Consider the following 25,736-nt stretch of genomic DNA (forward strand, 5'->3'; position numbering starts at 1 on the left):
TTGTTGCCTAAAATGCACTGAGCCACATAAAACTGGCATAAAAATAGCAATGTTGCTAATGTTGACGGTCACCACGAGTGGGACAGAAGAATGTGAAGCATGAGCTCAGAGCAGCGCTATAAAAAGGCGGTTTATCTGTGAACTGGCCATTTTAGGAAACCGCAGAGTCAGCGTTCCCCAGAGTCGCAGCGCATTCTGCCTGCTGCCGCGACACAGTAACAAACACTGGAACAGACAAATTCATTTACATCCTGCTATAGATGACAGTAAAACATGAAATCTTGTGAATTTTCCAACTGATTTCCATTTAACTTGACGCTGCATTTTTGAATACCTTTAATACTCTAATCTTATTCAAGGTGTCCAATGCTGATGTACAAAGTGAAGCAGTGATAATTATTTCACTTGAGTTTATTTGTAACAAATGAAACTTGTGTCGACAAAGAACAGAAATCCATACAGACCTGTTTGTCAGTTTTTCACACACTCCGAGAACCAATGTAAGAAAATAAAAAGCACTTGTTGACTCGGAGCAGAAAAACAAAAACAAAAATAAAAGGTTTACATTTACAGACCGATTGGAGGTAACTGATCCAAGCAACACACCATATTTTTGCTTTTATACAATTTATAAACTCCAGTTTTATCCATTTACATGATACATTGGGGGTAAAATAGAACACTTTTATTGTGAAACTTCTCCTTTGTGGGACAACAAATCCACAATGTGGTGTATTGCACATACTCCTGTGCCATAAAAGTGTGATCTCAGGTGCATCCTTTTATTATATCACGCTGCATATCTGATACATTTCCTCTCAAGCTTCATTTAACTGATTTATTCATTTATTTGTAATTTCTATGCATTTCAATTACTCTGTGTTTTGTGTTATTTACATATACACAACTATGTGAGCATTACAGGATCCATCTTTGCTGAGTTCAAGTAAAACTCTTCTTTTGTGGGGGGAGGGCCTCCGAGATAATAGGATACTAGTATTAGTGCATAGTACAAGGAGAGAAAGTGCAAGTCTTCCCATAACAGGTGCGACCAAAGGGGCGTTTGGGGAAATTGGTACCATGCATACAAAAACGACAACAGGGTTATTGTAAGATAGTGGAAAACTGTCGATGCTCCCTCGTATGGCCAAGCGGAGATGGAGACAGAAAGAAGAGCGTGTAGGTTCTGTGTCGTTGAAGAAGTAGCACCTGAACTTCTCTCAGCATTTGTCATGAAAGGAAAATCGACTCCACGCATTCGAAATGAAGGACAGAGGTGAGCCGCTGGACTGAATCTGGGTGAAAGGTTCGCAGGTGGACGCTCGCAGCCGGCGCCGAAGTCGCCAGCGCGTCAAGAAGAGGACACTCACAAAGCTGGCACAAGGCTCCCTTCAAGTACAACGTGGAAAACTGGACACTGTTCCCTCTCCACGTTGATTTTCCTGCTCCTAATTTAATTCAGGGTTTTTTCGTCCTTAGTCGACCCCTGCGTGAGATAAAACCTCCTTTGACGGATGCAGGCGAGACCGTTCGCTTGCTGGGTTGCATGTGATGAGCCTGCACGAAAAAAGATTCACAGCCGAAAAACAGAACGCACGGGACACTTGAACACACCATGACGTAAGAAAATCATATCCACGCACGCACTCGCTTCCCACGCGCACGAGCATCCGCACATAAAATACACAGAAACCCTTTAAAGTAACGTTATCAAAATAGGCGTGTAATATAAGGCACTAGAAATCTAAAATCAAAAGAACTATTAGATGCTGTTTGAAACATGAGTTTGATCATTCGCCGGTTGCCGTGACGCACAGAAGGATGACATCACCTACTGGAGATGTGACGTGAGAAAATACCTACTTCCTAAAAGGTCAGAGGTCATTCCTCTGTTTGGACACATTAAAATGTGGCGGGAATCATAATCGAGCGTATCCTTGTGTCTGGAACGTGATGCACCATCATCATCATCATCATCATCATCATCATGGCATATAACTGCAGTTAGTGACTCGACACAAAAATATATAATACATCTACTTATTGCACACTGAATCAGACAGAGAGAAAAGTCATACGTGAGCATTCCAGTGAGAAGTCGGCTCCTTCCCCGACCCCCCCCGGTCCCCCCCGTCCCCCCTCTCTCCACTTCCCTTCTTTACTCCCTGCTCGAGAAACTCTGTGAAGCTTATCTGGACATAAATAGTTGCTTTTCGTTCTCTTCTCCCTGTGCGTCCTCTCTGTCGCTGTGGGTCCGCCCAGCTTCTCCCTCCCAGCATGCACGCGGAGCCGCTGGGCCGGGTGAACCCCCCCCACCCCCCCGGCCCCCGGGGGGTAATGGCCGCCCCTGGCGTCTCTGACATCACAGACCCGGTAGAACACAGGCCGAGATTCCTGTGCGCATGCGAAACACGTGGGATTGTGTGTGTGTGTGTGTGTGTGTGTGTGTTTTTTTTTTTTAAAGCGAGTGGGTCGAGAGAATACGGGAGCGTGACACTCAATGACGGTGCGTTTCATAGAATTGTGAACATCTTTCCACACTAGATTTGATTTTACACGTTAAAACAGTACTGTATCACTTCTTAAAAAATCGCTACAGCTCATTGGATTACACGGAAACAAAACAAGCACGACTCTGCCTTTGTCTGGTCGATGGGGGGCAAAGTTGCAGATCTGTAAAAACCAAAGCAAACAGAACGTGCCATAAGGAATACCCAGCTTTTAAAAAACAAGATAATCACATATCTATATATATTTATAAAAAACTAAATGAATGTTTTACTTCGTGGTATGCATTTGAAACCTCTTTCAAATTCCCAGGACCTTGAACGGTGACATAAGGTTGAACTGGTGGCTTTTATTACTGTAGAAATATCTTCTTTTTCATTCACAAGAAACGAGAGTCTGTTTCCAAAATAAAACGGATGAACCTTCTCAGTGTCTGTTTTCTGGGCAGGTGGTCGTCGTCTCATTAATACTGCGTGCTCTGTGTCTTTAGTCTCTCGTTGGCAATTCTCTGGTGCTCAAAAAGTCCCAGTTCATTCAGTCCTTGAGGTTTCCATATGATGGATTTGTAGACAGTCCTCAAGGTATTAAAAAAAAGAAACCAAACTAATTTTCCGTGACAGCTAAATACTGTAGCCAGGTCCGGTTTCATACGGTAGTGATGCTACACTGGTGGTGGTCAAGGTGAAAGTTCCACAACCAAACAATGTAAAGCAATCGGGGTGCTCGCAAAAAAGCACGGAAATGAGTAAAAATCTATGTTTGATCAAGTATTCTGAGTGGAACAGTGGTTGAAGTTGCTCATTCAGACTGACCGATGACTGTGTTTAGGGCTGAGGGTGGAAGGAAAACACCCTTGTCAAGCAGGTTGCTATGGCTCAGTAAGAGGTGCTGTTTCTGGGTACGCGTCAAGCCGATGGTCCCCCTTCTCTCCGCGTGCGCTGGCGAAATCTTCAGAGACACATCACGCCCTAGTGCATTCATTCAGGACGCGTGGGACCAAACAAAAAAAAACGTGCACTAGGTGGGATGTGGCGCGAGACACGGCCGCCGGGCTTATGTTGCATAGTGATCGAAGCTTCCCAGGTACTCCAGACTGGCCCGGTAGCAGAACTGGTACTGGTCCTGGAGGGAGGCAGAACAGGTGAGTGAGGGAAAGGAGCACGGGGGCAAACGTGGAGCGCGAGCGCAGAGCGGCCGCGGCGCTGACCTCGGTCTGAACGGTGGCAGGTCTCTGGGTGCGCAGCATCTTGACCGTCTGGAAGATGTCCACCACGCCCTCGTACCTCATCCTTTCCAGCACGATGCTGAGGGTGATGAAGACGCCGGTCCTCCCGACTCCGGCACTGGGGGGGGGGGGGGGGGGGGGGGACGACAGGTGGGTGAGTACGGAGCTGCGAGCGGGTCAGAAGCATGTGGGGGCGGGGCTTCCTACCTGCAGTGCACGGTGATGGGCCCGTCCTGGCCGAACTGCTCTTTAGTTTTGTGCACTTGGCCGATGAAGTCGATGAACCCCTCCCCTGACTTTGGCACTCCTTGCTCCGGCCAGTCGGTGAACTGGAACTGACGGACTGTTCGCGACTGGCCGTCCTGAGGTGAGAGAGGTGCGATTAAAGTACAGCAAAAAAAAAAACGGCACGGACAAAATGGGAGCGAACCGACGACTCACCCTGGCGTCGGTAACCTTGAACTCCCGCAGGATGTACTGGGGCATGTTGTACTCGGCCATGGGATCCACCACGAAGTACTGGTACCGGGCGGAGCGCTCCGCGGGCCAGTACTGGTGGCACTTCTCCTGCAGAGCAGCAGAGGCTTTAGCTCAGAGCCTTCAGGATGCAGCTGCAACGAGCTCCAGGCCACCCCCCCCCCGACGCGTGAAGTTCAAGGCAAAGCGCCCCGAAAAGCTTTATTTAGATTTATTTGTCGCTGCATTTTCAACTTGGATTTTCCTCTGGATCGTGAGCAGAAGAAGTCTATGATATTTTTTTTTTACGCGTCTTCGCATGGATTTCCCTTCAGAGCTTCATCTTTGTATCACATAATGGAGAGCTCCAGTAACTTCAGCTCACACTAGCAACAGACTTAAAATCAATCTACTCTGCTCCCTCCTCCTCCTCCACCAGTCGTCCACTGTCTACAAAAACATATTGTAGCCTCAAATATTTCTCTGTAAAAACCCAATAGGAGGCAACCTAGGAACCTTCATATTGTAACCATGGCAGCAGGATGCCAGGCGGCGCTTGGTGTCTTTGCTTACATACCCGTCCCATTTCTCTCAGTTTGGTCAGCATGACAACTATGGTGGAGTTGTGCTCCCACAGCATCCTCCAGTAGTCCTCCGTGGTCTCAGCCAGCGGGCCCTGGGTTGCTATATAGGCCTTCTGCTGCCTACACACAGAGACACGCTTTATAGAAGCCTCCGTGCGCAAACACGGGCTGTTACACCCCACAGTGTCGTCCCCTCGCCTGTATCCGTCGATGAAGCTGGCGTTGATGTAGTCGGAGCCCTCCACCCCTCTGATCGGCTGCAGACACACGCGGGTGGTCTCGTAGGGCATGATGTTCACCAGCCGGTTCTTGAACTTGTTGCACGGCAGGTTGGCGCTCACGAAGCGCGATGTGTGGGCCTTGGCGCTGGCCAGACGCTGGACCAGACCATCCGGAATAGTCGAAAAACAAAAGGATGAGAGAGACAAACGGGAAGGTGAGAGGCAACTCCGAGGGCCCTCATTTGAATGCATTTAGCACAAGTCTGGGTTTTGTCCTCTGGCGAAGCGGTCGACCGACGCATCTCTAGACGCTGCGAGGCCTGAGGGTGTTTAGTCAGACGTCCTCAGCCAATTAAACAACGCTGGGGCCCCGTCGGGGGACGGGGCCAGTGGTGGGTAATGGAATAATGGAATATAATAACATCAATACGAGAAGGAAGCAGAAAATCCAGAGACGGAGGAGCGGGAAACCACAAGGCCCCACACTGTCTCCGCGCACTTAGTGAACCTGGGTTGATCCTGCTGCAGCCAGAAGAGAAGGAGGAAAACAAAACCTCCGGCGCACACGCGTCTGCACGGACACGTGCACTGTCTGTGACGCCCGACCACCGGACGACACGGAGGCGAGGGCAAAGCGCGCGAAGCAGGGTCTGCGGGAAAACAGACCGGGTCGGTCCAACGGGGGCCCGCGGAACCGGCGGCGGCGGCTGCCGGAGCAGCGCTAGCTCGCTTCCCTACAGTCGAACCGGGCCGGAAAATCCCACAGCGACCGCAGGCTCGCCGGTCCACTCGGGGAGTCTGAACCAGCGCTTCCAGCGTCAACAATGCTAATTCGTCGTGTCGTTTGCTTCGCGCTTGGCCCGGTCTTATCAATAAAGTCGAGGAAACGCGGCGTGTTCCCGCCGCTTTGATACGTTAGATTGTTTTCTCTCTCTGTTCAACTTGGATGTGGTGAGAGCACAAAGTGCACGAGGGGGAAAAGCCCGGCGCGTCGAGTTACCCAACGCTCTCCTCGCGCGCACGCTTCACCTTATTATTATTCGGAGGGGTACGACGCCGCTTTTCCGTGAGAATTTCCATCCTCTTCGGGTTCTGGGCTTTTTTTTTTCTTCTTTTTGTCAGCAAAAAAAAGTGGAAAGTGCCGTTTCAGTGTTCGAGCGAGATCGAATGTGGCGACGGGAACAGAGCTGGAATATGTTTTACATCAACAGGATCACGGCCTCACGGAGCGTTGGATGAAGGGGATCGCCTCCGTGTTTGCTCTGACCTCCGGGAACCAGGCCACCAAACGCTGAGCCGCCCGCTCTCAACGCACACCTGTCTGGCTGAAAGCGCATTCTCCCTCCGCGCGGCCGGACCGGCGAGAACTAGTCCGGCAAATATCAGAGTAAACAGCATGAAACCCGCGAGAAGGAAGTGGGAATAACACGCCGCTGTAACGCTCCGAATCCCTTATGCAGCGTCTGCTCCGGCTCGTATCGATGCCAGTGTTTGGTCTTCTCACTTTGAATTCTGATCAGCTCCCAAAAATGTTTGAAAATGTCTGACTGACCTTTCTCCAGAGATTCTATTACAGACGGCTGCTTTCCGGCCTAAATTATTAGACTCTCTCTTTCTCTCTTTTTTTACTCTGCCAGTCAAACTTATAAAACTATGATGCTTTCGAAAGCCCTCAGTAGAACTCTCTTACCTTGGATTCAAAAGGTGCAATCCCATAATCCCCGTCAAATCCAAGCATCCATCCTCACTATATGAGACTCTCAGCAGGGGCTGGAAGCGTAGAAACCTCAAACAGCCCTGGGAACAGGCTCTCAGCGAAAGGCGAGGCCAGAATCTCCCCCGTTCTCGCCGAGACGTTCCCTCCCGACGTGTGAACGAACGCTGCCGCTTCCAGCGGCTCGAGCCGAATTTAAACCTCAGCCTTTGAGGCTGTCGAGACAACCGTCAAACGTACCTCCATCATTATTTGACCTTGTTATTAGAGCATTTCCTCAGACGACTCAGGATCCAGCCTCATTTAAATCTATAAATCCTCTGATGTGAACATGTAGCATCATATGTGCCCTATGGGAGCAGGATTAGCCAATAGGCGAGGACAGGACTCTGACTCCATTGAAAGTGTCTGGGAGACACCAAATATCAGCTTTAGAGGTGTGACCTCCAGTGTCACAGTATTATCAAGGTCAGTCCTCACCTTGAACTCCAGCTCCATCCCGGTGACGTTCTCTCCCGGCTCGATCTGCGTGAGCCTCTGGATGTAGGAGTAGAGGTTCCGAGCGGGGACCTCGGTGTTCCCGCAGGTCACGGCCTCCAGCAGCGCGTCGTGGATGAAGATGTACTGGTCCTCCGTCTGCACCATGTAGTTGCGCTGGGAGCGCATCAGCGTGACGTGGCCGTACATGTCGATGGTCTTCTCGTGCTTGATCCGCTCCGTCATGCCGTCGATCACGATGAAGCAGCCGGTGCGACCCACTCCGGCGCTGAGGGAGGAAGGGGGGGGGGGGGGGGGGGGGGGGGGGCAGATGGTGACGGCGATTTCCCACATAACTTGGAGTATGGAGTGTTTAACAAACGGCTCTCCTGAGTGTGTGTGTGTGTGTGTGTGTGCGTGTGTTGCACGTCTGCACAGCAAACACGCGGCCTCCATCAACTAAGCACCGTGAAGGCGCCAGTCAGCAATATTTCCGACAAAGGACGCGAAAATTGGAATCAGCGATGAGTCAGCATCGCTTTCTGACTGGCACTGAGGAGATATCCTCTCCTATCGACACACAATCCAGACATATAATACATTTAGTTGCCCACCCAAACACTTCACATTTCTGCTGCGCTGGTCGCTAAACGGTGAAAGACCCTGACCGAGCGGGTTTCTGCACCTCTTCATAGTCAAATTAACACCAGCGTGTGTGTGTGTGTGTGTGTGTGTGTGTGTGTGTGTGTGTGTGTTGCTCAGGGGAGTCACATTCGGCCCGCTGTTTGACATCGAGCCAGGCTGATATGTTGAGTCCTGCTGGGATAATGGAATCTGACTGACAGTGTGGTCGGACACTTGGTCTGACTGCTCCTCTGCCTCCAACCCTCACACACACACACACACACACACACACACACACACACACACACACACACACACACACACACAGACATGCTTTACTCCACTCACGTGTCCTGTATTTGCCCTCTAACTTCCATCCATGCTTCTGCTCGGCCCGACGTCTTCGCCTCTCCTTTCCTATTTCCTATCCTCTGCCAGGACTCCAATAACAAGTTTCCAGAGTCCTCCTCCAAGAGCGAGAGGCTGCTGCTAAACTCCTGAACTCCAAATCTATCACCGTTTGGTACATTGTCCACACTAACGGCTACTTGTGGAAAAACACAGTCAGCGTTTGTTGCTCAGTGTTAGAGGTGATGGAGGTTGTTGAGGGAGGAATGTGGATGCCGGAGCCAGTAAGGATGGTTTGGGGTTTTGCATAATAGCAGGACCTAGGAATGATTTTGAAGAGCTTTTGGACTTTTGTTGGTTTTCACAGACTCCTGGTCTTTTGAAAGTGATGCTGCCAAGTAAAACTCACTCACACACACACACACACTGCGTTTTTGGTCAGGGACCACTGGTTTGTCTTTCTTGGCCAATTCCGGAATAATTTTGGTTCAGTGAATTATAAGAACTGCATAAAGTCAGCCAAGGAGACATAGACAAAGCACTGACACACACACACGTGTACACACCTGCAATGCACAACCATGGGTCCTGCATCTGGGGGGTTGCAGGCCTTGACCCTGCGAAGGAAGGCCAGGAAGGGGGTGGGGTGTTCAGGCACCCCGTGGTCTGGCCAGGCCGTGAACTGGAAGTGACGAACCTCGCGCTTCTCATTGGAGCCGCTCTGGACAAGCAGATGTGCTTTTAGAATTAGTCCCTGCTGTCAAAAAACCCCCTGGAAATAACCAAACTAACACAGTACGCCTCCATCCATTTGTAGGACCGAGGCTCAGAAACAAGGCTTTAAGCGGCTGTTGGGTCAAAACAGGAAACGCACATTCGAAGCTATGCTATGAGGCAACAGCCCTTTACCTTGTAAAGGGCAAAGGTCCTGACAGAGTAGGTCGCCAGCTCCACCGTGTCCAGCAGAGTGACCTGGATGAGGCCGTAGGTCTCTGTGCCGCGGGTCGGCCAGTACTGATCGCACTTCACCTAAAGGAGGCGGAGAGGGGGGAGGGTGTGAGACACGCACACAGCAGCGTCCGGGTCACAGTCAGAGGCAGAGAGCGACAGCTGGCTACGGCGGATGTGCACGTGTACAGGAGAAAGACTGTGCTGACGTCGCCAAAATCAGACAGAGGTGCTGGGAGAACATGTGCATTTGGAGACAGGCCAGAATGTGAGAGGGGGTTTGTTAAGCATGTGACAGAGAGACAGGGGAGAGGGCGTCTTAAAAACACTATAAAAGTGTGACCCAGACTTTTTTTTGTTTTACAAGGATCCACAGCATCATTCGACAGTCGCAGCTTCCCTCAGCACCGAGACGCCGAGCGTTCGCCGTACGAGGCGGTCATATTTGTAGTCCTTCAGCCCGACCACAGAGATGAGAGGAGAAACCAACCGTCCCGGAGGAGAGGGGAAGGGGGGGGGGGCTTGGCAGAATCAGGCCAAACCAAACGCTATGCGCTGATCCCTCCAGTCCTCACATCAAAGGCAGCAGGGAGCTCGGCTCAGCGCGCTCTGCATTCCACTGCTCCAGACTGGGGATTATGCGTTTTGGCCCGGGACGCTCAGCCTGTAATTACAGCTTTTCAACTGTTGTTTTCCCAGCAGACCTTGAGACACTGCGGGGACGGGACCGGAGGGGGGGGGCGCTGCCAGCGACTTAACAGCATCGCAGGAAACGCCTGGTGCGAGGACGATCTTTCACATCGATGCTAACGCATGGTCTGACGCCGGCGCGATTCCCACGGTGGCACCGCGTGCGATCGTGTAAAGTCTGGATGCTGAGGGGTGTTAAACGAGATTAAATCTGCTCCCACACGCAGCCCACTACCCCACGACAGCCCATAAAGACGCTGGTGATGGACGGCTACGAACGCTCAAAGTTAATGTTGAATGATATCGTAAATAAGTACTTTCTCAGATTTGGGGAACATGTTCCCTCTCGGCGCGCGAGCTGAACGTAACGTCTACATGTAACGTGGGACGGGGCCGTGGGTGCATCCATGCAAACTGTGTGTGAACTGCAGCGGTTACAGTGAACCCAATTTCAGTCCTAGTTAAATGTGAGACCCTTGTGGCGAGCGGGGAAACAATTCAGCTTTGTCACTCAAGGCTTTGGCCGCTGCGCCGTAACAGAAACGGGGGAGAACAGCTGAAAAGAATGTACTGAAGAGAGGAAAGAAAGGAAAAAAAAAAAGGTGAGGAGAAACCATGTGAGGTGAGGTCATATTTTCAAAGGGATTAGCAAAGGAGAGAAAGAGAGGTCTTGCCTTAGAGAAGAAATAAGAGGGCATCTGAGGGACAAACAGACACAACAGTGACAGTTGGAAAAAGCGTTTTCACACACAGGTTAATAGAAAACGAGGCACAGATGAGAGGAAAGGATCAGCTCCCGAACAGGACCCGGGGACGTAATTGGATCGCACTTGATCGTGATTCACACCTCGAGCCATTCGTGTTCGTCCCGTTCCGACATGACATTCTCATTACTCCGGAGTTTTTACTCCAGTGAATATTCTATTCAAAAATGCCTGCAAGTCAAATGGTTTTCTAATTCATTACCTACCCCCCCCCCCACTCCCCTCCAGAATTAGCCGTACAATCCTTGTATTAGACGGCGTGCTCTGTTCGTCTGTGCCTTCTGCTAGACGATGACCCCCCCCATTCACCCCCCCACACACATTCACCCACACACATTCACCCCCCCCCCCCCCCCGATCCTGGCACCTACTGCGAGGCTCCGTCCTCCGACCTCGGCTTATTTCTGCTCGCTTCCATTCCTGCTTTCGCTCTATTTTGGTAACTGTGCGTGGCCTTTGCTCCTCCTCTCTATCCTCATCTCTCCTCAGCAGGGGTCCGCTGCCCCCCCGCGTCCTCGGAACCACTCTTCTTGACCTTCTCTCTGCTGACAGCCTAATTCTGGCCCTGCTCACCTCTTCACGTTAGCCAAGTGTGACCTCTAGTACCTTGGTTTTTCCTGTGCGAACCCAGGAGGCCCATCCTGTTCTACCTCTGATGACTGCTCAGTTCAATGGAACAATGCAAATCTGTTTATGGCTAAAACAGCAGCTCAACATCTCATTACTGAACTGTTTTGATTCTTTTTGTGTTTGTGCATCGTTCACACTGAGGCATTTTACATTAGACACCGAAACCACTCAGTAACTTTACTTCTCTGCAACCTGACATGACTGCTGTACCTTAACCTCTGACCTTGTCCTGCACACGGTTACGCTAAACTACCGCCCCACTACACCGTATACTCCGGCCCTGCGTCCCATCTGTTCTGTCTCACCCGGGACTTCTCCTCCAGCTTGGTCATCATGATGATGTTGGCCGTGTGCTGCTCCCAGACCATCCTCCAGAAGTCCCCGAACGTCTCAGGGAGGGAGCCCTGAGTGGCGATGTAGGCATTCTGGCGGCGGTAGCCGTCAATATAGTTAGCATTGATGTAGTCACTGCCTGGGACGCCTGCACAACAAGGACAGGGGGAAAAGCGCTGAAGGTCAGAAGGCGATTGTAAAGTGAAGAACAAACTGGAAAAGGACATAAATGATGATTTACGGGTCTCTAGCACCACATGATCAACTGCAGTGGGATCAAATGTCTCTGCACTCAAACGTTCTTTGTCCATGTAGTATTTTTTGCAGATGAACCTGATTCTTATTTTGATTTATTGTAAAATAATATATGTGGATTATTTAAAGTCTGCTGCCATGAAAGCCGTTTTATGTGAAAGTAATAAAGGGTGTGGATCATGTAAGGTCATGGAAGATTAATGTTTTCACAGGGCCCAGTGTCCTTTGGTGGTGGATTGTTCAGCCGTCTTGTTTTATAATACATGCTAAGACGATCATGGGCCTAATCTGAGTATGCTCTGGATGTGTTGCTTTGAATGGAAATATGACTGTAAGGCCGTCTCTGTGTAAGACTCCGCTGACACTGCTTGTCCTGGAAGGGATTGTGTGCATGTGTGTCGTCGATGTGAGAGAGCCTCTGTGTGTGTTTGGTTTAGGATCAGTCCTGCTCATCTGGGGCCTAATACCATAATCCCAAAAATCACTGAGTCACAGCTCAAACACACACACACACACACACACACACACACACACACACACACACACACACACACACACACACACACACACCAAAACACAGACAAACACATGGCGCACGTTCAACTGCGACCCGATTCCTGACGAAGTGGGACGCAGGACTTCTTTTGAATCGTCTGATTGCAGTTTACATTACACAGAACTGTAGAATCCCAAAAGGAAGGAACGCTCCTGCAGCAGCTTATTTTTTGGCCCAAATCATTTCACACGCACGCACACACATGCACAGAAACAAAGTAGGGTGTTTGCACTGCTTTTTAAACGGGACGGGGACAGACGGCGCGAGGAGCGGCGAACATGTGTTTATCAACCGCTGTGTTAAAAAGACAGCTCGGCTAAACGCTTTGATGTGCTGCGACTTCATTGCGAGGGACGGCAGCAGAAGCGCGGCGCAGATAAAACAAACGCAAACGCACACGCGCACACACACACACACACACACACACACACACACACACACACACACACACACACACACACACACACACACACACACACACACACACACACACACACACACACACACACACACACACACACACACACACACTTCCAGTCGTTCGGCTTGGCAGAGGACGCGTGTCCACGAATGTGTGGAGAAGACTGGGAGCAAAAGTGCATATCTGTGCTGCACATCCTGGGCATGTGTTTCCACTCGGCAGTGCTCTGTGTGTGTGTGTGTGTGTGTGTGTGTGTATGGACATGCTCAAGAGTATATGCGTTTGCTAAGCTGAAAGACAGGCAGCCAGGGCTCCAGGACAGGCGGGGGCGGAAGGGCTGCTCACACATGCTCTGCCCAGATAAGGCTCATCTGTTTGGGCTTGGCCTCCCACTGCCTGCCTCTCTCCACGCTGGAGCTGCCAGTTCCTCTGCCTCGGGTCTTTCCCTGCTGAGGTGGGTGAGCGCTTCGAAATGCGCCCGGAACAGGACTGAGACTATTTTTTACTTCTAATTTCTAAGACCAAGAAATGAATGCGCAATAAAAAAAAAAAAAAAAACATCAGTGAACGAGCTGTAAACAAAGCGTGAGGCTGATTCACAGCTTTAAATATTAAACCAGTCAAGTGAGAGGCTGCCGGTCGTATGATGTGCTGCCACATTTGGTCTGAATCTTGGGATGATGGCTTTTATAGTGAATATTTAATGCAACCTCAGCGTTTAGTCCGTTTGATGATACAGTAACTGGTGGTGAAGCTGGACTATTAATATTCTATCCGTCACTGTTAGCAGCTCCCGCGCTGACACACTCAAACACATGCACGTGTGCTTAAAAACAGGAAACACACACACACACACACACACACACACACACACACACACACACACACACACACACACACACACACACACACACACACACACACACTTACCATCGATGCTGGAGAGGATCACTCTGGAGTGATCGTAGGCGATGACGTTAGCGTAGCGGTTCTTTGGCTTGTTCACCTCCAAGTTGGAGTTCTCCCACGTGAACTGCTGACCAGGGTCAATGGACTAGAAGACACAGGTCAAGGGGAGAGAACAAGGATCAGATCTCATGTCACGTCACTGAGGCAGAGTAGCATTGTTTTTGTTTGTCCAAACATGTGTTATATTTGTGATCCCACTGTTCAACATGACGCAGATAAACATTAAAAATGAGTCTAACGTGTCTTTGAAGTCCAGCGCTGCTCCAGTACAAATTGAAAATTAAGCAGGCATTTTTGAGATTGGACATGGACGCAGGAAAACACAATATCCCACTTCAAGAAATGCCTGTGAAATAGGGACTTTCCAAGTCTGCCAAAAAAACAAAAGCAGGAGAAGACGTCTAGCACAGAAAGATAATAAAAGCGAAATAAATTCCTCTGGGAGGAAAGGGATGGCTGTGTTAGACCAACACATTAAGTTCCTGGAGGGTAATTACAGCGTGGCCATTGCTCTTATTTGGGAGAGGCAGACATGAGGTCATGATGGGGCTGTCAGCGGAGAGGGACGGAGCGGAGCGAGCCAGGGCAATTTAGCAATTCTGAATATTTTACGACACATAATTATGGTTTGGTCGGGGGGAAAAAATGAACAGAAGTGATACTGGATGAGTGGTCCTGTGTGTGTGTGTGTGTGTGTGTGTGTGTGTGTGTGTGTGTGTGTCTGCGTGAAGCCGCTCTCTGCCCAACGTCATGTGTGTCTGATTATTACACCACAATCATTTCTACCCCCATCCCACCTCCATCCATCTCGTTAAGGGCTCAGCACTGAACAAAGCGCACAGTCATGCACAGAGAATGTGAGGCTCAAGCGAACGCTTCCAACTCGCACCACAATTACACACGGCTTCTCCTCCGCCCTCCGTTCCCCTCTGCCGACGCTTTCCTCCGCTCTGTTTTTCTACTCTCTGCATAATGCTTCCCTGTCTTCCTCGGCAGATGCGTCTCTGTCGCACGCCCTCCGTCTCTCTCTCTCTCTCTCTCTCTCTCTCCTGTGGTAGCCAATTAGAGGCTTCTGTCTACGACTTCACCCAGAGGTTTAAACGATCTAAACAGATATTTCTTCAGGAAAAAAAAATCAGATTCTCTCCATTAATAGCTCTCTGTGGAGCGTAAAGCCAGCGTTGTTACAGTATCTGCAAGTTGCTGTTTTTTTTGTGTTCCGTATTAACTGTGCTACAAGAAAATTGTCTGCTGGCGAGTCTTTATTCCTCCCCCTCATCCTCCAGCAGAGCGCAGGGAAGGGGCTCCCGATAAGCATCTGGCCGCGGGCGAACTCTCCACCAGCCCTGCGATTTCAATTTTTCCCTTTCACATGCACAGATAACGGCGCGTTTCTCGTTATCTCGTGCCGTTGCGACGACAGTCGGATGAATCGAAGCGCAGCGACGGCAGAGGCGCTGAAATGTGGATCTGCTCAACCCCCCCCCCGAAAAAAACGCAGAGTCGTCGCTAAATATTTGCGCGCATCAAAAGCAGATACATTTCCAGAGTTACAGACTTCCAGGGACGGACGATCGGCATTCCCACCTCGTACTCTTGAGAGAACTTGAGATTGTCGTTGGCCTTTAGGCGCTCGATGTGATCCGCCAGCTCCGAGATGGGGACGGGCGGGTGACTTGCCATGCCTGCAGAGCACAGAAACAGAAAGAGGCCACTTCGATACACTTACAGCTCAACTCTTTCCGCAGGAAAATGTTAGGAGTTAGGAATCTCAGAGGAGGTGTTTAGTGTTGTGTCCATGGTGAGCGGCGGAAGCAAATGGAAGAGCTTTTTTATTCCTTCCTTTTTTTTTGTTAAGTGACCATTTTCTCTCCAGGCAGCAGGAGAGAACAATGTGCGTGTTCTGAAAGTTACTGAGGCACAATAACGCGTCCTCCGAGTACAGTATGTGCGCACGGCTGGTGAAGACAAAAACAGACTGTGACACAGGCGGTTAAAAATTTAGCATGGGGAAATTTGTTTTCTTTAAGGGGAGGTTTTTTTCATGAGATGCTGTCAGTTCAAGCGGTTCCGTCCTGTGTGGGACGGGAGGTTAGCGTGAAAATGAGAAGAGGAGACAAACAAAGAATGTGGCAAAGGGGCAAGTAATGAGGGTGTGGAGAAATAAAAAGCAGATCTCCTTTGACCGAGACCAACTGACTTGACAAGCGCCGGTAACCGCGGTACACTGATACGCGGTAGGCTGAAAAAGGGAAACGACAGCGGGGGTGAGCGCGGGTCATCCGGCATCGCCATCGATCGCGGGGAGCGGGCGCACGCGCGCGTCCGGCCTACCTGGCGTCTGGAAGTTGATGCGGCGCAGCTCCACCGGGTCGGTGGGGTGGTGGGACGACATGGCTTTGCTGCAGGGGAAGCTGCCCTTCCTGCCCTCGGCCTCAGCGCGCTTCCTGCAGCGACAGAACGGCAGAATGCAGTGAACTGCTCTGTCTCTGGATACGTCATTACCTTCGTTTTTAGAGTCAAGCTGCTTCTGAAGCTGTATTTACCTGTCAGGTTTGCTGGATTCAAACAGGCAGAAGGAGCAGACCGAAGGACAGAGAAGGATGTCATTAGTGTCTATTGCAAAAGACTCCATGGACTAAAACAATCAGAACCTCAACATTCTAAAACATCCTTTCTCATTACTCCTATTAAACAGTGAATGTTAATTTGATCCCATTTCACACAAAGCTACACACACACTCACGCCTTCCTCCCTCCGTGACACCGTGGCAACCGAATAACACGGATGCAGAGCGTGGGAGGTTTCAGAGCATCTACACGACCACAGGCCTCACGGACGTGAGACTCGTACCATCAGGGTTAATAATGTGGCTGTGCCACATTGGCTGCTCTAATTATTGATAGGCATTAGCTCCAGCTATGTAGCCTGATGATTATCGGGAATAAAGCTAATAAGCGACAGTGTTTTCTTATCCCTGCCTGCTTTGTTAGTTAGCACTCCTCTCTGTATGTAGATTTAAAACCTGATTAAACACAGAGGACTGAGCTACACTGATTCAAACTGGACAGTGATGTTGACTGTATGATCCATTACAGTGCAGACATCATGTTGAGTTTTGTAAGATCCGTAACTGGTGCAAATGCATCATGGACTGGTTTAAACCTACCCAGTAAAACAATACAGGCCCCAAAACACTTTGAGATGAATACACAGATGAGCAACGAGTATTAAAAATGTATTATTCCCAGCCATTGTTCAATCTGGTGCTTTTAATATTCCTTTGACCTTCTCTCACTAATCCAGCGTTTCACAATCACCCTCCCCCTGACGCTCTCGTGCTGCTCGTACCTCTTGAAAAGGAGGATGGCGATGACGATGCAGATGATGAAGATGACGGCCAGAACGGGCCCCACCACCCACAGCAGCCCCTCCTCCTCGTCGACCATCGGCTGCGGATCCACGTCCGACGAGGTCACGGGGTCAGAGTAGGGACTGGTCGCGTACATCGTCTGCAGGGAGACACCGCGAGGGTGACGCAGTCTCACGTAGGCACCGACCTCCGCGCGCTCTCGGCTTCTACTCACATTCTCAGAAAGGTCCAGCAGCGCCAGCACGAAGAACACGTACTCCTGTCCGTTCAGCAGCGGCCGGTTGCGGAAGTCACCGTAGTTGCGCCCGTCGCCCAGCGTGAACTCCAGGGGCAGGCTCTTGAAGTGGGCCGAGACGTAGGCCCTGGGGTCCGACTGAGCAGCCTGTCTGCGGATGCGCAGGGCGTGACTGATGCTGGTCCTGTTGATTTCCTTCAACAGCTGAGCGGATAAAAAAAAACGTGTTAGAAAACGGACGATTTGCAGCGGTTTTGTTTTTCGTCTATTTCCAGTTCATTTAAGGCAACGGCGTCCTCGTTTATAGTCCCCTAGAAATGATCGCTCGCTCGGTATCTGGAGGGTTTTATGTGAAAGGAAAAGCCTGGAAATGAAAGACATTTTGCTACATTCAAACGCTCATGAGTGAATAACTAATAATGGATCATACAAAGCATTATCACTGATGCACAAACGTCTCCATCTGCTGAATTACCGTCACATTTGCCCAGTTAGACAGTGATTCCTATAAGAAGTGTATTGAAACTCCTCTCAAAAAATGAGTGGAAAAAGGTCCCGCATGTGAAAATGTAGCTGAGGCTAAACAGGCATTTGATTGACAGGTTGTCAACTTGGCCTCAATATGGAATAAATAAAACAGAAGAGAAAAAACAACCATCCTATCTTTTCTTCTTTGCATCTGACATTATAGTCTTGATACAGTATCGCAGTGTCGGGGGCCTCACCTCATCCAGGTTCATCTGGTCGGGCTCCTCCCAGGGATTCAGAAACTTCCCCTTCATCTTCTTCAGCGGAACCACCACCACATAATAACCTCTGAAACAAAGAACACGCTGGCTTTAGACTCACAGACGGACACTTCCTCAACATTTCAGTCACAGGAGATAAAAAAACAACAGACCTTCGAAGGAATACTTTGACATTTAGTTCAGCTAATGTTGCGGCTATGGACGCGGAGACGGAGCCGGTCCACTAATCACAGCGCTGGCTGCTTCCACGCGTCTGAGTGCAGGGAACCACGGGAACCTGACGCGTCAGCTGTTCGGTTTCCCGTTTTCTCGTCAGGGCAGCGACTAGGCCTGATTTTCTACATGTTGTGGCATTAATGCGGCGCTCCTGCATCGGCAGCAGCGACGCTGTTTGCTGAGCGCACAGCAACCGAAAAGTCGAGTAGGGAGTTTTCAGCCAGTCAGACTTTAAGCGGCCATTAAAGCCACGCGGGCACAGAAACTAAAATCCATCACGTGTCCTCGGCAGATGACTCACTCCAGCACTTTAGAGGAAGAAACTAGCTTGTTTTCTGCTAAATGTGAGAAAGTGACAATGTGCTAGAGTCGAAAGGAGCAAAATAACATTTAGGTCTCCAGAACACTTCTGAGACCTCACAGATAAACTACAGGAAGCAGCTTTTAATAAAGTGAGTAAACCGTCTTTCAGCGCTTCAGGCCTGAGGCTTTTGGGATGAATAGGGAGAACTGCTTCCGCTTGCCACCTGCTGTATATTTGTTCATGGTTATAAAAAGAAGATGAGATTTTCAGCGTTGAGCTCCCGTTTAGCCTGTTGTGGGGGTTCTCAGACTGGCTCAGCTGCCAACTCCCTTCCTGGTAGACCAATAAATGAAAAGCAGCACCGGGGGGGGCGGGAGGCGGAGTGAAACGGTCTCCCCGGGTCCATAGAACTATTCATTTGACAACATCCTAATTAAAGCTAGACTCCGACGCAGCGCAGCGCGCGACTGCTGGGCTCTACCTGACTTTAGCGGCGGTCTGCACGACGGGCAGCTGCACCGTCACCATTCCGTCCGCGTTGGTCTTGCCCACCACGGTGGGCTTGGTCTTCAGGAGGTCCGGGGCTGTGGTGGCGGTGACGCGGTGCTGCAGGCCCCCGGCGCTGTTGGCCCGGTTGGTGAGCAGGAAGGAGTACTGAGTGTCCGGCTCCAGGCCAGTGATCAGCTTCTGGGTCTGCTTCCCGTCCACTTCCACCGACTGGCCCTTCCCGTACAGGATCTGCGCATGGAAAACACACAACATCAAGAAAAGGAGACATTGAACATCGTCCATCCATCCATCCATTTTCTGAACCGCTTACTCCCTAATGCGGGGTCACGGGGGTGCTGGAGCCTAACCCAGCTGGCTATGGGCGAGAGGCAGGGTACACCCTGGACAGGTCGCCAGTCCATCGCAGGGCAACACATACAGACTACATACAGACAACCATTCACTCACACACTCACACCTACGGGCAATGGAGAGAAGCCAATCATCCTAAATTGAACATCGCCTTTAATTTATTTTTCCCCCGTTAGCATTTGCCAATTTGCATTTGCATTTCCTGTCTTGTCCGAATCTACTCACCGTGAACGGCTGGGCAGGGTTCTTGTCCCGGATCTCCCACGACAGTAGCACAGAGTTCTTCATGGCAGCTTTTACTCTGAAGTTGGTGGCAAAAACTAAGATGCAAAAAAAGACAAGAGACGAGAAGAAACAAGAGACATGAATACGAATCCACTCCGCTCAATCTAACAGCCTTACCTGCGTTTCCTGCTCTAGAACCGAGCTACAGTAACTACCTGCTCTTTTCAACACACACTGAGTGGGACTGGACTGGGACACTCGACTCAAGACTCAAGACTCTTACCTTGATTTTGAAAAGGACGATGGGTCTAAGACTACAGTGACAAGACAACGAAAAAGGACACTTAGGATGTTGTCGCCAGATGTGCTGTGTCTGACTGTGTGTGTAGACGTTTGGGATTAATATATGCACAACCGTGCCGTTAGGAGGCAGGACTTGCATCCTGAGTGAGGAAGGACGGCTGTCGGACAGCGAGTGTGAGTCGTACCTTGGTCGAGCCGCTGCGTCCTAAACTGGACGCTGGGGCTGTATGGCCCAGGACCCACAGCAGTGAACGCGCACACCCTGACATCATACACAGTGTCTGCGCTCAAACCCTCCAACACAACGCTTGATTCTGGAGCCGGCACCACGACTTCGGAGGCGTTCCCTCGACTGTTTACGTCCTTGTACAGCACCGAGTACTTGGTTATTTTTCCATTTTGCTCAATTAGCGGCACTGATTTCCATTCCAGCCGGAGGGAGGCGTCAGACGCCTCCTCGGACGCGATTTGTTGTGGGAATCCGCTGGGGGCGTCTTCTGCAGTGGTCACTTCCATCGCCGCTTCCTCGCCGTAGCCCATTTTGTTGCGGGCCGCGAGTCGGAACACATAGCTGGCTCCCTTGTGAATGTCATGGGCGGTGTAGCGGTTCTCCTTGGTTGGGAACTCCACCACTGTAAAGGGTAGGACGTCAGCGCGGCCGAAGGTGAGGCGGAACCCCAGGATCGGGGTGGGCGGGTTTGGCGGCGGGTACCACTGAAGCAGAGCAGTACCTACGTCAGTGGCACTCACCATCAGCTTGGGCTTCTCAGGCACTGGAGAGAGAGGAGGAGAGCGGGAGATAGAGTGAGACATAAGTCACTGCAGTGATTGTTTTAGAGACCGCTGTGTGCGTGTGTGTGTGTTCGAGTGTGTGTGTGTGTGTGTGTGTGTGTGTCTGCAGCTCTGACTTACGTGGCAGGGCAGTGCAGACTGTTACAGGTTTGCTGCGAGCACCATCGCCTCTGGCTGTGTAAGCCCCCACTGATACGGAGTAAGAGGTGTCTGCCCTCAGGTCTCCCAGAATCACTTCCTGCAGGACGAAAAAGCCGGGTCAGCTACTGCCTCCGAGCGGTGACTTAACAAAGAAAGGTCAACGTCAAACTGGCCAGAACCAGTGCACAATCTGACTTGAGGTGCGATTCTTATCACACGGAACTTCAGGGACTTGGTTTAAGTTTTAAGGTATTTCTGGCTGCAGGAAATGTACCAGAAATGCCCTTGGATTTCAGAGTATATATCAAATATTCTGTCGTTCAGAGTGTGGTTCATTCTCTACAAAAAATGTCATTTAACGACACGAACACTCAAAACGCATTTCTGCTTATCTCCATCTTTACACTAAATGCAATTTCTTCTTAATTTTCTGGCCGGTGGAAAGCATAAATATAATAATCACACTTTCTTGGCAATATCCCGCACTCACTCGTACCATCAGTCATCTGTGCGTTTTGCTACGCTATTTTATTGAAAATCCTGGCGAGCGCAGAACGCACAAATGAAAACGCAGCCTGCTCACTGGGCTTTGATTTCAAGTTGTCGCTCGGGTTATTTAAAATCTACAAACTCATACATATGACTCATTTAATATTCATGCTTTGCCATTGAAATGTAGAATAATAAACTTAACACTGTACTCACATATTCAGCTGTGTCATCATATGTCCACTGTATGAAGAGCAGAGAGAAAAGGGAAAGATTTGTTAATTTTTTTTGAGGTGTCGTAGCATTTGTTAATGTAGTTTACAATGATGTGACTTTAAATATAAAATATTGCTAAGACTTAGGTGATCATAATAAATAAAAATCAGACATGAGAGTCACCTGAGAGTCCTCTATAAGGATGTCCTTGACGAAGGGATGACCCTGAGCTTCTCCGTAGTTCATTCTCACATAGTGGACTTGGTAGCCTCTGATCTGACCATGCTGCCGTTCAGGCGCTGGTGCTCGCCATTTCACTCTAACGGCCGAGGCATTCACAGTCTCTGCCTCCACCCCTCGCGGAGGCCCGCTTGGAACTAAAAATGCATTTTGGGATACAGGTCAAGGGTCATAGAAGACGGACACGCAAACCTCTCCTGCTCTTAACTTTCAAAGACGTATTGTTGTCTAATCAAAAAGAGATTTGGTTTAAGAAGCAGGTAAAAAAAATATCTGAAAAATGTAAAAATACATTATTCCAAAAAGACTAAAGCTCTGATGTCAGGGAAAAAAAGTCAAAACAGTAAAAAATGTGAGTGCTTGAGGAAAAACATGGAGGAAAAAAGCAGTGAAGGATAAGAAGCAAATGTAGAGAAAGATAAGAATGGCAGATAGAAAAGGATTCGTTGCCAAGGGCAGATAAACAGTGGCAGGCAGTCAAAGAGAAAATACTGTTATCAAGAAAAACCTCTCCCATGCTGCCAAGAACTACAGTTCTCAGAAAAAGACAAAAACACAAAAAACAAAACAAAAAGCAGCGAAACCTCTGGTTATCTGACTGACCACATATAAGCTCTCTAAAGAAAGGCGGAAAAATGATGCAGTGGAGACGCAGCGTGTGATATTGAGCATAAACATCAAAAACTAATTTGCGCTTTCGGCACGATCAAACACGCTAATTAAAGCCAGCTACAAACGATTTAAATAGCAGTCATGGAACTGGAGGAGTTGGAAAGACAGATGGTCAGTAATCAGCGCCAAGGTGAGGAAAGCTGCAGCTAAAAGGGTTTGTTTTGGTTGAGGAATACGATAATTCCCACCAAGCCTTGTCCCAAAAACGAGGAACGTTTTGGTAAAAAAGGGGAAAATGTGGAAAAAGCGTTGGCAAAAAAGGTGTTGGAGGGAAAATAGGTTGATGACAGGGGAGGACTCAGGAGGGAGAAACAGGATGTTGGGGAGTTTTCGTGGACGTGAACAAATGGGAGGTTTTCAGCTCCAGAACAGACAAAAGGCCTTTCCCGGTCAGTGGAAGGTGCTTGCTGTTAGTTCAGGGTGCTATATTAGTGATTGTTAGAGGGGGCAAAGGGTTCGTTTGAGAACATACCATCTTCCTCGGTGCGAATAAGCAGCTGCAAGCTTTCCGGTCCGTCCCCAGCTTCCGTCTGCGCCCGCACTGTTATTCCATACTCAGTCCATTTCTCCAGGTTTTCCAGGAGATACGGAGAACTCTCCGGAGGAATTCCGTCAACTCTTTTGGACGTTTTGTTGCCCTCGGTATTGGAGTACTGGATGGAGTAGCCCGTAATGATGCCATTCTGAAACTCCAGAGGAGGTGGAGCCCAACTTACCAGGATACTGGTAGAACTGGGACTGGTGCATGTGATGTCCTGGGGGGGCGCTGCAGGAACTGATTGGCCAGTTTTGAGGAAGCACATAGGGGGGTTGTTTGGGTGAGCGATCGGTCGTGTGTGCGATTTGTTATCGGCGGGTGGAGGGGTGGGGATGTGGGGGTCGCCGTGGAGGAATGGCGATGAAATAGAAACAAATGAGAGACAGGGAACAAAAGACAAAGAAACATAAAATGAAAACAAAACACTGGAGAACAGAAGCTCCTACGAAAAATGACCCTATGGCTAGAAAGCAAGATGGCCGAACAAAGATACTGGATGATGGGTGTCAACGTCTGTGTTGGTAGAAATGTCTGATCAATGAACACAAGTGGATGATTTAAAAGAGATGCAACACAAAAACACTGACTCGAGTTTAAACACAGACATACCTGCCCATAACTTGTCCTGACAGATGATGGAGATCCATCCTCTCTAGCTACAAACCTCTGGCTTCTTACCTTGTTCTGACTGAATCTCTGACAGACCTCAGGTTGATATGCAAATCAAGTATTGCTATCAATCAGTTGCTTAGTGTTCAAAAGGCAATATTTGTACAGTTTTGGAAATTTCAAAGGGTTTTTATTGGCTGGGTCATCAATTCTGAGGTCAGTTGAGCTCTGGGTTAATTATGGTCAGTTTGTGACAATGCAAAAAAAAGCTTTAACAAATACAGTGTCACACATGAAGGTGCGATTTAGCTTTACTCCTGATTGCGGCTGGAGGCTTTTAACGTGAAATCCGACTTTTGCATTGTCCAAACCGAAACCTCTCTCGCTCACACGCGCTCACACACAGTGGACCTACGTGTCTGTGGCGTGTCAATGGACACTTCGTTCGTGTACGCCCCGATCCCGTGCTTGCTCCTGGCAGCCAGCTGGAAGGTGTAGCTGGAGAAAGGCTTCAGGTTCTTCAGCAGATAAGAGGTGGTGGGTTCGAAGCTCACTTTTTTCTGCAGGAAGATGCAGAAAATGATGAATTATTCACATGAAGATTCTATGTAAGACAGTCCAAAATTCCATCCATCCATTTCCACACCTGTCCTTTAATCTACTCTCCATCCAACCCCCTCCATTACGCTAACGGCTAATCTCATCCACTGGGCCATCCGTCTCTCTGTTCCTACCTCCTCCGTGTCATCTGCTCGTCGGTAGACCAGTTCGTAACCCGTGATCTGGTTGTCCGGGCCACCCTGAGGTGGGGCCACCCAGGACAACAGGATACTGGTCTCAGATTTGGCCTCGCCCTTAAAATCCGAAGGCTGGGATGGAACTACACATGGGACACACGCATAGTACTTTGGGTTGATGCTTGTACAGTTTTTCCTGTAACCTGACATCTTTCCCCCGCGCTTACCTCCAGTCTTGGCTATAATCTGCAGGTCCTGGGACAGGGGACCGTCCCCTACGGAGGTGAAGGCCAACACTCTGATGTAGTACGTCTTGTTAGGAGTCAAACTCTGGATGGTGATGAAGTTAGCGCTGCGCACCATCTGCTTCTCCCACTGCACAACGCACAGACACAATATACTGTCACGCGTGAGCACAACCGCACACGCAGATGGTGCCGGAGACACGCAGGCAACTGTGATTAACAAGAGGGAACGCCGAGCGAAGCGAAACCTGGTTGACTGGCAGCGCGTTGTCGGAGGTGTAGTACACTCTGTAGCCGACCACCTGCCCGTTAGGTTCCTCCGGCTCATCCCAGTGGATGATGGCGGTGGTTGTGCTCAGCATGCGACCTCTGACCTGCGGGGCAGAGAGTAGGAAATGGATCCACAATAATAATAGCTCAGACGTGAACAAGCAGAATTTTATTTTAACTCCAGACAGAGTCTAAATTGGCCGAACACGGTCCAGACCTGTCGCGGTGGGGAGGACGGAGCCTGCTCAGCGGTGCGAGCCTCCACCACGTCGCTGGACGGGCCCTGGCCGATGGTGTTAACAGCCGCCACCCTGAAGTCATAATGGGAGTAAGGGCTGAGGCCGCCCACGCTGTAACGCGTGGTGGCGATGCCGTCGATCTCTTTGTATGGGTCCTCCGAGCCTTTGGCGCGGTGCTGGAGAGCAGGAGCGGAGAGGAGAGAATTGTTTCAAGGCAACTTTGTGCAGAGGATGAGCCATGCAGTGCATTCTATATACGCTGTCGCTGACAAACCTGTATTATATAATAGGAGACAGGTTCAGGGTTTCCAGAATCCCAGGTAAGAGTGATGCTTGTTGCAGTCCTCTCCGTCACCACAGGCATGCCAGGAGCCTTCGGTAAAGCTGCGAGAGGAGGAAAAGAAAAGTATGTCACGCTAGGCACAAAAAAAAAGAAAAAACAGAGCCCAGCAACAAAACTGACACGACGCACAGCAAACACCCCGAGCTGAGACACCAGGTTTATCCCTTTGCTTCCAGCTGACACAACACTGACGAGACAAATCCAGTCCACTGTGG

At 49.8% G+C, this 25,736-nt stretch overlaps 1 protein-coding gene across 28 annotated transcripts in view; it reads right to left on the reverse strand.

Moving 5' to 3' along the window:
• Positions 1-393: 393 nt before the first annotated feature.
• ptprdb (protein tyrosine phosphatase receptor type Db) overlaps positions 394-25,736 on the reverse strand; it is a 97,675-nt gene continuing 72,332 nt past the window's right edge. For 7 of the 28 annotated variants that reach the window (XM_055510238.1, XM_029155148.3, XM_055510176.1 and 4 more), the window contains 32 exons: positions 25,453-25,562; positions 25,157-25,354; positions 24,918-25,043; positions 24,652-24,799; positions 24,422-24,567; positions 24,103-24,247; positions 23,013-23,315; positions 21,812-22,005; positions 21,629-21,655; positions 20,903-21,020; positions 20,176-20,763; positions 19,688-19,782; positions 19,083-19,339; positions 18,058-18,148; positions 17,312-17,536; positions 17,076-17,236; positions 16,270-16,281; positions 16,058-16,170; positions 15,924-15,965; positions 15,311-15,408; positions 13,685-13,808; positions 11,495-11,670; positions 10,470-10,493; positions 9,067-9,186; positions 8,724-8,878; positions 7,189-7,474; positions 4,972-5,150; positions 4,767-4,893; positions 4,175-4,300; positions 3,941-4,095; positions 3,716-3,851; positions 394-3,630 (listed from right to left, as the gene is read on the reverse strand). In XM_055510238.1, the coding sequence (XP_055366213.1) occupies positions 3,562-3,630; positions 3,716-3,851; positions 3,941-4,095; positions 4,175-4,300; positions 4,767-4,893; positions 4,972-5,150; positions 7,189-7,474; positions 8,724-8,878; positions 9,067-9,186; positions 10,470-10,493; positions 11,495-11,670; positions 13,685-13,808; positions 15,311-15,408; positions 15,924-15,965; positions 16,058-16,170; positions 16,270-16,281; positions 17,076-17,236; positions 17,312-17,536; positions 18,058-18,148; positions 19,083-19,339; positions 19,688-19,782; positions 20,176-20,763; positions 20,903-21,020; positions 21,629-21,655; positions 21,812-22,005; positions 23,013-23,315; positions 24,103-24,247; positions 24,422-24,567; positions 24,652-24,799; positions 24,918-25,043; positions 25,157-25,354; positions 25,453-25,562 (4,874 nt within the window). In that variant the 3' untranslated portion in view covers positions 394-3,561. The remainder of the gene's footprint in view (positions 3,631-3,715; positions 3,852-3,940; positions 4,096-4,174; positions 4,301-4,766; positions 4,894-4,971; positions 5,151-7,188; positions 7,475-8,723; positions 8,879-9,066; positions 9,187-10,469; positions 10,494-11,494; positions 11,671-13,684; positions 13,809-15,310; positions 15,409-15,923; positions 15,966-16,057; positions 16,171-16,269; positions 16,282-17,075; positions 17,237-17,311; positions 17,537-18,057; positions 18,149-19,082; positions 19,340-19,687; positions 19,783-20,175; positions 20,764-20,902; positions 21,021-21,628; positions 21,656-21,811; positions 22,006-23,012; positions 23,316-24,102; positions 24,248-24,421; positions 24,568-24,651; positions 24,800-24,917; positions 25,044-25,156; positions 25,355-25,452; positions 25,563-25,736) is intronic. The other 21 variants (XM_055510368.1, XM_055510356.1, XM_055510344.1 and 18 more) reach the window with 8 other exon arrangements.

The sequence above is a fragment of the Betta splendens genome, chromosome 1 (assembly GCF_900634795.4).
Source record: "Betta splendens chromosome 1, fBetSpl5.4, whole genome shotgun sequence".
Classification (NCBI taxonomy): domain Eukaryota; kingdom Metazoa; phylum Chordata; class Actinopteri; order Anabantiformes; family Osphronemidae; genus Betta; species Betta splendens.